This window comes from Sorex fumeus, unplaced genomic scaffold (genome assembly GCF_029834395.1).
Source record: "Sorex fumeus unplaced genomic scaffold, SorFum_2.1 ptg000032l, whole genome shotgun sequence".
Lineage (NCBI taxonomy): Eukaryota > Metazoa > Chordata > Mammalia > Eulipotyphla > Soricidae > Sorex > Sorex fumeus.
The window spans coordinates 14876746-14888576 of record NW_026606089.1 but is presented as its reverse complement, the minus strand read 5'-3'; the positions used below and the strand labels follow the sequence as shown (position 1 = coordinate 14888576).

Here is an 11831-nt window from a genome sequence, read left to right as displayed (position 1 = left end):
GGAAGCCCTCTTGCTGTAGTCCCCAGCACTGCCTGTCATTTTGCGAGGAGGCTGGTGTCTAGGACTGGGGGGTCTGTTGTTTACAGCTCTGCCCAGGGCATGCTCCGGGCTGGCTGTGCAGAAAGAGGTCCACCGGGCTGATGGGATGATGAGGAGGGGGTAGGGGGGTGGGCAGCGGTGGGTGGATGGATGGTCAGGGCCGAGAGGCGTCAGTCTTGCTGCCTCTCTCTCAGTGCCTGCCTTGGGTTTGCCTTAAACTTTCTGGTTGCAGAGGGGGACCAAGGCTCGTTGCATTCTCCCCGCAGGATAGAGGGGGAAAACCTTCATCCTGCAAAGACTATTTGCAGGGTTTCCGTTGGGAGCCTGAGCTCGGGGTGGGGTGGGGTGCCAGGTGGTGGGGGGATCAGTCCTCGGAATGAAGTTTTCAGCCACACACAGCTGAGACTGGGGCTGAATTTCAGGAGCTCTGGGGGTCCCTTTGGGAAACGCTTGCACACAACACTCTCCCGCCCGGCTTCTGTTCCCCTTTTCTCCAAGCAGTTACTAGCACTTACTAGTGAGGGAGAGCCCAGGAGAGGAGGGGAGGGGAGTGGGGGAGAGGGGGCTGTGTCAATCCCCCGGGGAGCCGGGGGGACCCAGACACGTCGTCTCCCGAACCCACGAAGAGATGGAGAACAAGTGAGAACAAAATGCAGCTCCCGACCTCCCCACTCTTGTATTTTTCCTAGAAACATCCAGCATTTTCATGAATATTCAGGATGTGTGTGCTTTTGACTTACTCAACACTAGTCATGGGAGTTTTCGTTCAACCTGGGCTGGGGAGTGGCTCGGAGACTGTTCGCGAGCACCGCCCGACTTTCTCATTTGGGGAGAAGGGGAGAATCCGCGGGGATGTGTGGCAGGGTGAGCGTCCAGGGCTTGCGGCCTATGAGCTGCCTGGCGACCCGCCTTTGGTTTGTGGGCTCCGTGAGAAGGGGCTCCCGGCTACCCAGTACTGAGCAAGCCTGTGCTGAGTGTTCCTGAAACCTGGTCCTGGGTACTTTGTCTCCTCTTGGGAGCTCACTGCGTCCATCTTACAGATGAGGAAAACTGAGACCCAGAGAGGGAACATTCCTGCTGCAGGGTTAGGAAGGCCTAGCCTAGACCCTCTGCTGGGGGGTGGGGGGTGACCCTTGTAGCAGCGCTTGGGGGCCTTGTCGCGCCAGGCAGTGTCAGAGATCAAACCCAGGGCTCTCTCCCATACGCAGAGCATGCGCTCAGCCCTTTGGGTTTTTTGTTTGGTTTTCATTTCATTGTTTGGTTTAGTTGGGGGAGGGGCAGCACCCAGGGATGCTCAGGGTGTACTCCTGGCTCTGTGCTCAGGGAGCACTCCTGGCAGTGCTCGGGGGACCATCTGGGGTGCCGGGGATCGAACTCGGGTTGGCCGTGTTCAGTGTAAGTGCCCTCCCCACTCTGTGCTCACTCTAGCCCACTTTTCCCATTTTCTGAATTGTCTCTTTTAGTGCTTGGAGAAGGTGCAGAGCGGGTGTTTCTCAGTTGCTCTGTTCCTTTGACCGAGGAAACGGCTTCAGCGTGCCCAGGAACCTGGGCCTGGCTGGTCTCAGCAGATTAGAAAGAGCAGGTTGGAGAGTGACTTTGGGGGCAAGCGGTGAGGGGTGGGGTGGGGGGGCGGTGTACAGACCCCGGTGCAGCAAGGCGGGGCTCTCATCCCACTGTGGGTGGTTTTCTGTCAGGGAACCAGATGCTGTCCCAGCCATCGGTGGGACACGTGGCAGGGCCCCATGTCTGGGCAACAGAGACTCCTTCCCGTGGCCTCCTCACTTCCCTTTGCCAGCGCATGGGTGGGACCACTAGATGGTCCAGCGCGGAATGTACTCCGGGGCTGCCACAGGTGTGGGCGAGTGAGTGGGAACTAGAGAAACTGCCCTGCAGAGGTCCTGGGGCTGGGTGAGCCTGCTCTGACCACTCCTCCACACGCCCCACCTGCTCCAGGGGCCAGGGTTCTATTGAGCTAAAAGTACTATGGCCGGGGGCCTGGAAGATTGTGCAATGGTTAGGGTGCATGCTCCGTGTTTGTGCATGGGATTGATTGCGCACCAGTGTGAACCTGGCACTACGTGGTTATAGACCGCTAGGGGTGCCACTGGGCTCAGCCGCTCCACACCCTCACGCCCTTGTAACCCAGTGCCCTGGTTGGCAGAGAATTGCTGGTGGGGCTCAGCTACCTTCTAAGCACTGTTAGGGAGACCGCATCACTGTCCTCTCCCCCAGATAAGGAAGATATAGTGTTTTGAACTACTGAGCCTTAAGGTCAGCGGGGAGGGGGCTTGCCTTGCGGGTGGCTGACCCAGGTACGATCCCCAGCATCCCATAGGGTTCTCTGAGCAGCACCTGGAGTGATTCCTGAGCACAGAGCCGGGAGTAACCCCTGAGCATTGGTGGGTGTGGCCCCAATATATATATAAATATATATAAATATATATATATATATATATCACTGTCACTGTCCTTCCATTGTTCATCGATTTGCTCGAGCGGGCCCAGTAACGTCTCCATTGTGAGACTGGTTACTGTGTCTGGCATCTCGAATACGTCACGGGGAGCTTGCCAGGCTCTGCCGTGCGGGCGAGATCCTCTCGGTAGCTTGCCGGGCTCTCCGAGAGGGGCAGAGGAATCGAACTCGGGTCGGCCATGTTGGCTGTGTGCAAGGCAAATGCCCCACCACTATGCTATCACTCCGGCCCATATATATACATATATATATATACATACACACACACACACACACACACACACACACGTAGCACTGTCCTCCCGTTGTTCGTTTTGCTCGTACGGGCTCAGTAACGTCTCCATTGTGAGACTGGTTACTGTGTTTGGCATCTCGAATACGTCACGGGGAGCTTGCCAGGCTCTGCCGTGCGGGCGAGATCCTCTCGGTAGCTTGCCGGGCTCTCTGAGAGGGGCGAATTGAACCTGGGTTGGCTGGGTCGGCCGTGTGCAAGGCAAACGCCCTCCCTGTTGTGCTATCGCTCCAGTATAATACGGCGAGCCTTAAATCAGTGTCAGGGCTGGGAGGTGGCTCAGTGGAGACCAGGGTTCCATCCGGATGCCCACATGGCTGCCAAAGCCCCGCCAGGAGTGGCCCCTGAGCACTGCATGGGGGTGGGCCCCAAAGAGAATGATGGATGGTGCCAGGACATAAAACCACCCTCTGACCTACAAACTCGTCTTGATGTCCACTTGGCTGTCAGGTGGGGTTTGTGTGAGCCACAGGAAGTAAGACATTTACTTAGCAAGACACACATAGTAAGTAAGCAAGGCCCGCCTTCCCCAGCCTCAGTTTCCCCATCTGGAAGATGAGCATAACGCCTGTACCTAGGAGGGCGTGAGGAGGACTCTGACAGGGACTGCTGTGGAGAGGATGTCCTGGAGGGGCCCCCCGTGGCCCGAAGAGGGGGGACCCTCATCTCCGGGGAGAATTTGGGTGTAAAAGTCACAGCTTTTGTTTTGTTTTTGCCTTCTCTCATCCCAGATCGGACTTCCTAAGAGTGCGCCTCCTCGGGGTCTCCACGCCAGCTGCCCACGTGACGGAGACCGGCCCGTGTCCCTTCCCGGGGGTGATGCAGGACCCGCCCCCCGCAGCCATGCCCCCTCCGGTGCCCGCCGCCCTGCACCCCCCGCACTAAGTCTGCAGAGCGAGCGCAGCTGACCGTCGGCCCTCCCCCGCTCCCGTCCCCGCACGCCCAGCGTGACAGCCCCGCCCCGCCCCCAAGATGTCCCTGGAGTGGCTGGGGGCCTGGGGCTGGTCCCTGGACAGCCTGCGGGACTGCGTGGCCAGCGGCATGCAGTCGGTGCGCGACTGCGACGCCAGCGCGGCCGTGACCGTGGGCTGCCTGCTCTTCCTCTTCGTGTGGTACTGCTACCGCGTGGGGCGTGAGCAGCCGCGGCCCTACGCCTCGGTGGGCGCCCTCCTGCAGGGCCCCGAGGCGGGCGCGCTGCAGAACGGCTTCGCCTACTGCCAGTCGCCGGCCTGCGTGCGCTGCAGCCCGGGCGAGGGCCTCAACCAGAAGCTCTACCACAACCTGCAGGAGTACGCCAAGCGCTACTCCTGGTCGGGCATGGGCCGCATCCACAAGGGCATCCGCGAGCAGGGCCGCTACCTCGCCAGCCGGCCGTCCATCCAGAAGCCCGAGGTCTTCTTCCTGCCCGACCTGCCCACCGCGCCCTACTTCCCCCGCGACGCGCAGAAGCACGACGTGGAGCTGCTGGAGCGCAACTTCCCCACCATCCTGTGCGAGTTCGAGGCCCTGTACAAGGCCTTCTCCAACTGCAGCCTGCCGCAGGGCTGGAAGGTGAACAGCACCCCCAGCGGGGAGTGGGTCACCTTCTACCTGGTCAACCAGGGCGTGTGCGTGCCCCGGAACTGCAGGAGGTGCCCACGGACGTACCGCTTGCTCGGCAGCCTGCGGACCTGTATCGGAAACAACGTGTTCGGGAACGCGTGCATCTCCGTGCTCAGCCCCGGGACGGTCATCACGGAGCACTACGGCCCCACCAACATCCGCATCCGCTGCCACCTAGGTAGGTGGGCGCGCCGCCCTCCCTGGGCCTCGGGCACCCCGCCACCGCCGCCGCCGCTGCTGCCGAGTGTGCCCTGGCTCTCCGAGGGGCTTGGTTTCCGCTTCCTCCGGGCGCCCGTCCCCGGGAAATGGATGGGTCACGCGTTCGATGCTTGAAGGCAGGGAGTGGGGTTTTTGGGGGGGGCGAGGGGGGCAGGCTCAAGGGTCTGAGCGCAGGTTGTGCACGTGGGAAGTCCCTGAGCACTGCTGGAGAGAGAGTGCAGGGGTCATGAAATGCAACTTGCACACGGCAGACCCCAGTTCGACTCCCGGGCACCACGTGGTCCCCCAAGCGCCACCAGTTGCAGCCTTGGACGGTGCAGCCTCTGAGCACTGCCGGGGTGTCCCTGGTGATCCCCAGGACCATGTCCTCAACTCTGCACCAGCCCCGTTGACCAGGAGTCAGTGGAGAGCAAACCCCCCTCCCCCCACCATTCTCCCCCCTGCCCCCCTCCACACACACACAGACACACACACACACTCCTGCTGTGTGTGGGTCTGTCACTGTCCACCCATTGTTCATCGATTTGCTCGAGCGGCCCCAGTTACGTCTCCATTGTGATACTTGTTACTGTGTTTAGCATATCGAATACGTCAGGGGTAGTTTGCCAGGCTCTGCCGTGTGGGCGAGATAGTCTCAGTAGCTTGCCGGGCTCTCGGAGAGGGGCGCAGGAATCGAACTCCAGTCGACCATGTTGGCTGCTTGCAAGGCAAATGCCCCACCGCTGTGCTATTGCTCCAGTCCCTGTGTGGGCCTGATTCCTGCCAAAAGTTCTGCCCGGGGCGGTGATGGGGGCTGGTGTGACCGAGGGGCCTGGTGTCACCAGCACCCCCATTTACTGAGCGGCTGTTGTGTGAGCAGGGTGAGTCCAGAGCTAGAGGCTCTGAGAGGACTCCCGGGATCAAGAATGACCTTGCAGGGGGCCAGGCTTGGGGGCTGCCAGGGGCTTTCAAGGGCTCCCTAGACCTGAGGGCTGAGAGATGGGTGTGGCTGGGGTATGGGGCTTTGGGGGGGAGGTACTGCAGCTGCTACCTGGCCATGTCCTAGGGCCCCAGTCACCTCAATTCTCTTAGCTGATTTGGAAAGTCCCCGAGGGGACCCAGCCGGGAGGGTGTGTTTGTCACACACAGCCTAGGGGGACGGGGCCTTCCCACTGAGTCTCAGGGCGGCTGACCCAGGTGGGCACCCGGAGAAGAATGGGACATGGAAGACAGAGGGACATGGGAAGACGTGGTGTCCTGTCCCGCAGAGGGGCCTGGGCCGGGCCTCGCTCGTGTCAGGCATGCAGGCGCGGCTGGGCAGAGGGCGGGTGGGACGGGGGAAGGGGCGCTGCGGGTGTGGCCGGGGCACGGCCTCGAAGCACCCAGCAGCACAGCGACGTCTCCTGGCACGCGGCAGCTGAGGACCAGCGGTGCATGGCCAGACCCCTGCCCCAGGAAGGAGGGCGCCGGGACTTGGGTCAGCGTCTGCCCCTCTCGGAGGAGGCAGTGCGGGGATGCTGCCACCGGCACAGGGTCTGGCCCTGAGGTGTGGCAGGGAGCAGAGCGGGGAGCTGTCCCCCCCCACCCGGAGGGTGGTCAAGGGCTGAGTGTGGGCGGCGGGCACCTCGCTCTGCCCTGCCCGTGCCCTGCCGCCTGCGCGCTGTGCGTGGAAGCATTGGAGAGCGGCTGTCAGGTTCCGGGCGTGGGAGGGCTGGGCCGTGTGGATGCGGCCGTGTGGTGGATCTGTGAGCCTCTGTGCCCTGTGTGTGCGTGTCCAGGCCATGTGTGCCTGCTGTGTGTATCTGCTGCGCGTGTGCAATTGTGCTGAGTATCTCCTGTGTGCGTCTGTGCTGTTTGTGCCGTGTGTCTGGCTGTGTATCTGCTGTGTGTACGTTTGTGCTATGTGTGTGGATCTGCGCCACGTGTCTGCTGTGTGTATATCTGCTCCATGTGTGTCTGTACTGTGTGTGTGTGTGTGTGTGTGTGTGTGTGTCCGGCTGTGTACCTGCTATGTGTGCGTCTGTGCTTGCTATGTGTCTGTGCCGTGTCCGTCTGTGCTGTGTGCGCGCGTCTGCTGTATCTGTGCTGTGTTGATCTGCTGTGTGTGCGTCTGTGCTCTGTGTATACGTCTGTGTTGTGTGTCTGTGCTGTATCTACAGTGTGGGCCATCTGTGCTGTATGTCAGTGCATGTCTGCGTCTGGGCTGTGTTTTCTCCTGTGTGTGCATCTGTGCTGTGTGTATGCCTCTATATTGTGTGTCTGTGCTGTGTGTGTGCGTCTGTGTTGTGTCTCTCTGCTGTGTGTGCATCTCTGCTGTGTGTATGCATCTGTATTGTGTCTGTGCTGTATCTGTTGTATGCTGTGCTGTGGTTATCTGCCATGTGTGCGTCTGTGCTGTGTGTATGCATCTGTATTGCGTGTCAGTGCTGTGTGTGTGTATCTGTGTTGTGTGTGTCTCTCTGCTGTGTGTGCATCCTGTGCTGTGTGTATGCATCTGTATTGTGTCTGTGCTGTATCTGTTGTGTGTCTGTGCTGTGGTTATCTGCTGTGTGTGCGTCTGTGCTGTGTGTATGCCTCTGTATTGTGTGTCTGTGCTGTGTGTATGCCTCTGTATTGTGTGGCTGTGCTGTATCTGTGTGTGTCTGTGCTGTGGTTATCTGCTGTGTGTGTCTGTGCTGTGTGTATGCATCTGTATTGTGTGTCAGTGCTGTGTGTGTGTGTCTGTGTTGTGTGTGTGTCTCTCTGCTGTGTGTGCATCCTGTGCTGTGTGTATGCATCTGTATTGTGTCTGTGCTGTATCTGTTGTGTGTCTGTGCTGTGGTTATCTGCTGTGTGTGTCTGTGCTGTGTGTATGCATCTGTATTGTGTGTCAGTGCTGTGTGTGTGTGTCTGTGTTGTGTGTGTGTCTCTCTGCTGTGTGTGCATCCTGTGCTGTGTGTATGCATCTGTATTGTGTCTGTGCTGTATCTGTTGTGTGTCTGTGCTGTGGTTATCTGCTGTGTGTGTCTGTGCTGTGTGTATGCATCTGTATTGTGTGTCAGTGCTGTGTGTGTGTGTCTGTGTTGTGTGTGTGTCTCTCTGCTGTGTGTGCATCCTGTGCTGTGTGTATGCATCTGTATTGTGTCTGTGCTGTATCTGTTGTGTGTCTGTGCTGTGGTTATCTGCTGTGTGTGTCTGTGCTGTGTGTATGCATCTGTATTGTGTGTCAGTGCTGTGTGTGTGTGTCTGTGTTGTGTGTGTGTCTCTCTGCTGTGTGTGCATCTGTGCCGTGTGTATCTACCATCTTACCACGTGTGCATGTGCTGTGGGTGGGTGTCACCCACACACCCTCTTTCAGTCCCATCTCCCTTTTTGTCTAGTTTGTCTTGCTCAGGGGTCACTCCTGGCTCTGCACTCGGGAGTCAACTCCTGGCGGTGCTCGGGGGACCACACGGGATGGTGGGGCTCGAGCCCGGGTTGGCCACGTGCAAGGCGAGCGCCTGCTGAACTGTCACTCTGACCCCCTCCTCCTCTTCAGCCCTGCTGGTCCTTTGCCCCCGGGTCCTGCTGGGGTCCGTGGACACCCCCTGGGCTGTGACCAGTGGTTTGGTCCTTTCTCTCCCTTGCTCCTCCCCGAGGGAGGGAGCACGTGTCCCCGCTTGGCTCTGTGTCGACACCGTAGGGGCGTGGAGGCCCCGCCCCTGCCACGTCCCACACTGCGAGATCCGCATCTGTCTGTCCTTAGTGCCAGGGCTCTGCCACCGAACTGCGCCCGTCCCTGGCCCGGTGTTTGCCCCCACCCCAGGCGGAGCTCAGGGGCCAGTCCCTGCGACACCCCAGACCTCGCCTGCCTGAGTTGTGATGGGACTGTCTCTGGTGCCCTGTGGGGTCTCGGGAGTGATGGGAGTATCTGGGCGTCAGTCCAAGCCTCGGGTGCACTCGGGAGCATTTTCCATTCACTTAGAGTTCCGGCGCGGTGGCGGTGGGGTCAGGTGTGCGCTTTGGGTGTCCACCCACCCAGACCCTTCTCACCCTGCCCTGGACCTGGGCTGAGGCAGCCCACCCTCACTCGCGGGGAATGGACGCACAAGCATCTCCTGTGCCCTCAGCTCCGGGAGTTGGACACGCGCTGCCCGCCTGTTGCAGGGGCGAGATCTGCTCACTCATCTGCTTGCCTGCCCGCCCCCCGGGGCCCACCCCACCCCAGCTGCCACAGTGCCCGTGCAGGGACGCGGCCCTTTCCCTGCTGTTTCTGGGGACAAAGCAGTGGCCCTAAGTGGGAGGCAGGACTGATGGCTGGGTAGAGGCCACTTCCATCAGCCCAGCTGGATGGTGACCGCCACAGGCCCGATGGACACGGGTAGCAGGTTCAGAGTGCGGGGGTCAGAGGAAACGGGGCCGTGAACTTGCCACTGAGCTACAAAGCAGTGCAGCATTTAGTGGCCTGGAGAAATGGGAGCTTTGTTCTGGGGGGGGGGGGGGTTTGGGCCACACCTTAGTGATGCTGAGCGTGCCAGCCCCCGGGCATGCAGGGGCCGGAGGGTGGGCTCCCACACACGGGCCTGTGCCAGCAGGAGGTCCACCTGGCTCCGTTCCGGGCACTGCATGGTCCCCGAGCACCGAGCCAGGAGTGACCGGAGCACTGAGCCAGATGTAGCCCCTGAGCACCACTGACCACAGAGTGGTCAAGGACACACCAGCCCCCACCCCGCTGTCTCCAGGACTGGGTCGCGGGGAGGAGAGCTCAGCCTTGCTTGTCTGAGGCCCTGGGTTCCCAGCACCACAGTCGTCAACAGTGCCACGGCAGACAAGGCCAGAGAGATGATACAGCGGGGAGGGCGCTGGCCTTACATGCAGTTGGCCGGGGTCCACTCCCCGGTACCCCAAATGAGCACAGAGCCAGGAGTAGGTCCTGAGCACTGCTGGGCGTGGCCCAGAGACCAAATCAAACAAGTGAATAACCGCTATGGGTCTGGCCACTGAAAGTCAACCGTGGTGCCAGGGGGGAGGAGGGTCACCCATGACCCAGGCCACGGGAGCCGGATGCCCCAGAACCACCCCTGCCCGCCCCACTTCCCCCCTTCCCGAGCTGTGAGCTGACTCCCGTCACCCGGAGGTCATTGCGACGTGTGTCCATGGTCTTCCAGCTTCCCCTCTCCGGGCTCTGCACCCAGGCATGGGCCCCCCAGCACAGCTGCTGAGCGGGGATCTGACACCCTCAGAGTCCCATGCCCAGAGGGGGCCCCCACCCCAAGTTTCCCTGCAGGAGACTTGGGAACACACTCAGCTAGACCTGACCCTCCCTCCCTCCCTCCCTCCCCAGGCCGGCTAGTGGCCTGTGAGGTTGGAACACAGCGGGGGGGGGGGGGGGGGGGGGGCTGGGCATCCTTCAGCCGCCCTCCGATGGCCACGGACAGGCTTGGAGTGGGCATAGTGGGCCCAGTCGAGCCTGTATCAGGGCGGCCAGCCCCGTGCAGGTGCAGAGCCCAGTGCTACTCTCACCTTGGCCAGCCCCACCCAGGGCTCTGGGGGACCCCAGCGGGCATCCCCCCCCGTCCTCCCCTGCGCCCCTGTCCACCCTCTCCCTTGCTGTCCCCCCGCAGGCCTGAAGACGCCGAGCGGCTGCGAGCTGGTGGTGGGGGGTGAGCCACAGTGCTGGGCCGAGGGCCGCTGCCTGCTCTTCGACGACTCCTTCCTGCACACGGCGCTGCACGGAGGTGAGCCCGGCCCGGCCTGCCCCCAGCGACTTCCCCGACGTTGGCGGGGCAGGGGCTGGACGCGAGGCTGAACGGGGGGCCCCTGGCCCACAAAGGTGCTCTGGGCCCCCCTCCCCTCCGCCCGCCTGCGGGAGAAAGCCCCGACCTCCCTTCCCCTGGGTGGTGCTGGCTGGCTTGGCTGCGGCACCCGGCGCGAACCTCTCTGCTCTCTCCCCGCCAGGTTCCGCGGACGAGGGCCCACGGGTGGTCTTCATGGTGGACCTGTGGCACCCCAACGTGGCCGCCGCCGAGCGGCAGGCGCTGGACTTCATCTTTGCCCCGGGACGATGAGCTGGCGGCCCGCGCTGGAGTCGGGTGTCGGGGAGTGACGTGGGGCCCAGGCCAGGCCAGGCCGCACAGTGAGGGGCGGCCCTCGGGGGTCCCGCCGCCCCGCTCGCTCGGAACGCCGCCTCCACGGACAGGCAGCTCGGCGGTGGCAGCGGCAGCGGGCTTCCGTTTTTATTTTTCTATTTTGGTAAACCGTGGCGTGGGCCTCCCTTTCCCCCTTGGTGATTGTCAACGGAGAACTTTCCGCTTCCATTGCCTTGGCCTTTTGTCCCCTTCTTCCGCACGCTGCAGGCGGGCAAGTCCCTGAGGCCCAGGGCTGTCACCCGCTCAGCTGTGCCTCAGTTTCCCACTGCATTAGCATCTTCCCAGGGGTCAGCTGTTCTGGACCCTCGGGAACTTGCCCTGGTCTCTGTGAGCCTGTGACCGGGAACCTATGGCTTGGCCTATCTGTCGCCAGATGGGGGCCTTCCGCCGCCGTCAGGTCCCCAAGGGCAGAGAGCCCCCATCCTCTGGGGATACTGCTGGGGCTGGTGGCCTTGGGGGCTGGGTGGGGGCTCCCCTGGTCAGCCTCCAGCCCTGGGCTCCCATGTCACTGCCTCCAGGAGGCGCCGTGGCCAGCCGGGCCTGAAGGACACCCCTTCCCCGCTGTTCTGAGGATGCCCAAACCACCAGCTGTCCGACACTCCCCCTTCCTGTGTCGCTCTGGAAAGGTCCCCCTTCAGCCCCTGAGTTCTGAGCCAAGTGTCCGTGAGGCCTTGAGGTTGTTGCCTGAGATTTTCTACTTGTCCCTGCGTTATCGTGCAGACGCCGGGCCCAGAGAGAGGGTGCCTGGTCCTGGCTGCTGTGCCGGCCGGTGCGTGAGTGGGGAGGTGCACGCCCCGTGCTCCCCAGGACCTGCGCCTTAGCTGCGGGCTCCCTGTCTCCCGGCCTGTTGGTGGCTTCAGGAGAGCGTCCCCTCGGGCCGCACCGCTGAGGCCTCGGCGGACCCTGGAGCCCAGGCAGCGTGAGGTCTGGAAAGCCGTGGCTGGTGACAGGTGCGCGGCCAGGTGAACACTGGTATCCGGTGCTCAGCCGCAACGCCATCACACCTGGGAGTCGCGTGAGCAAAGTAACGGGAGTGAGCGAAGTCTGCAGACGCCGGGCCTTGGGAGTGGGCGTTGCTTCCAGACCCCAGGAGTTCCCTGGCGACTGCCCCCCCCCCCCC

The 11831-nt window shown here is 62.0% G+C and overlaps 1 protein-coding gene across 1 annotated transcript; it reads left to right on the top strand.

The window, feature by feature from the left end:
* Positions 1-3764: 3764 nt before the first annotated feature.
* Positions 3765-10655, top strand: ASPHD2 (aspartate beta-hydroxylase domain containing 2). Its single transcript, XM_056116591.1, has 3 exons — positions 3765-4584; positions 10187-10300; positions 10521-10655. The coding sequence occupies exons 1-3, from the start codon at positions 3777-3779 to the stop codon at positions 10628-10630; spliced, it is 1032 nt and encodes a 343-aa protein (XP_055972566.1). The 5' UTR covers positions 3765-3776; the 3' UTR covers positions 10631-10655.
* The last annotated feature ends 1176 nt before the right edge of the window (positions 10656-11831 follow it).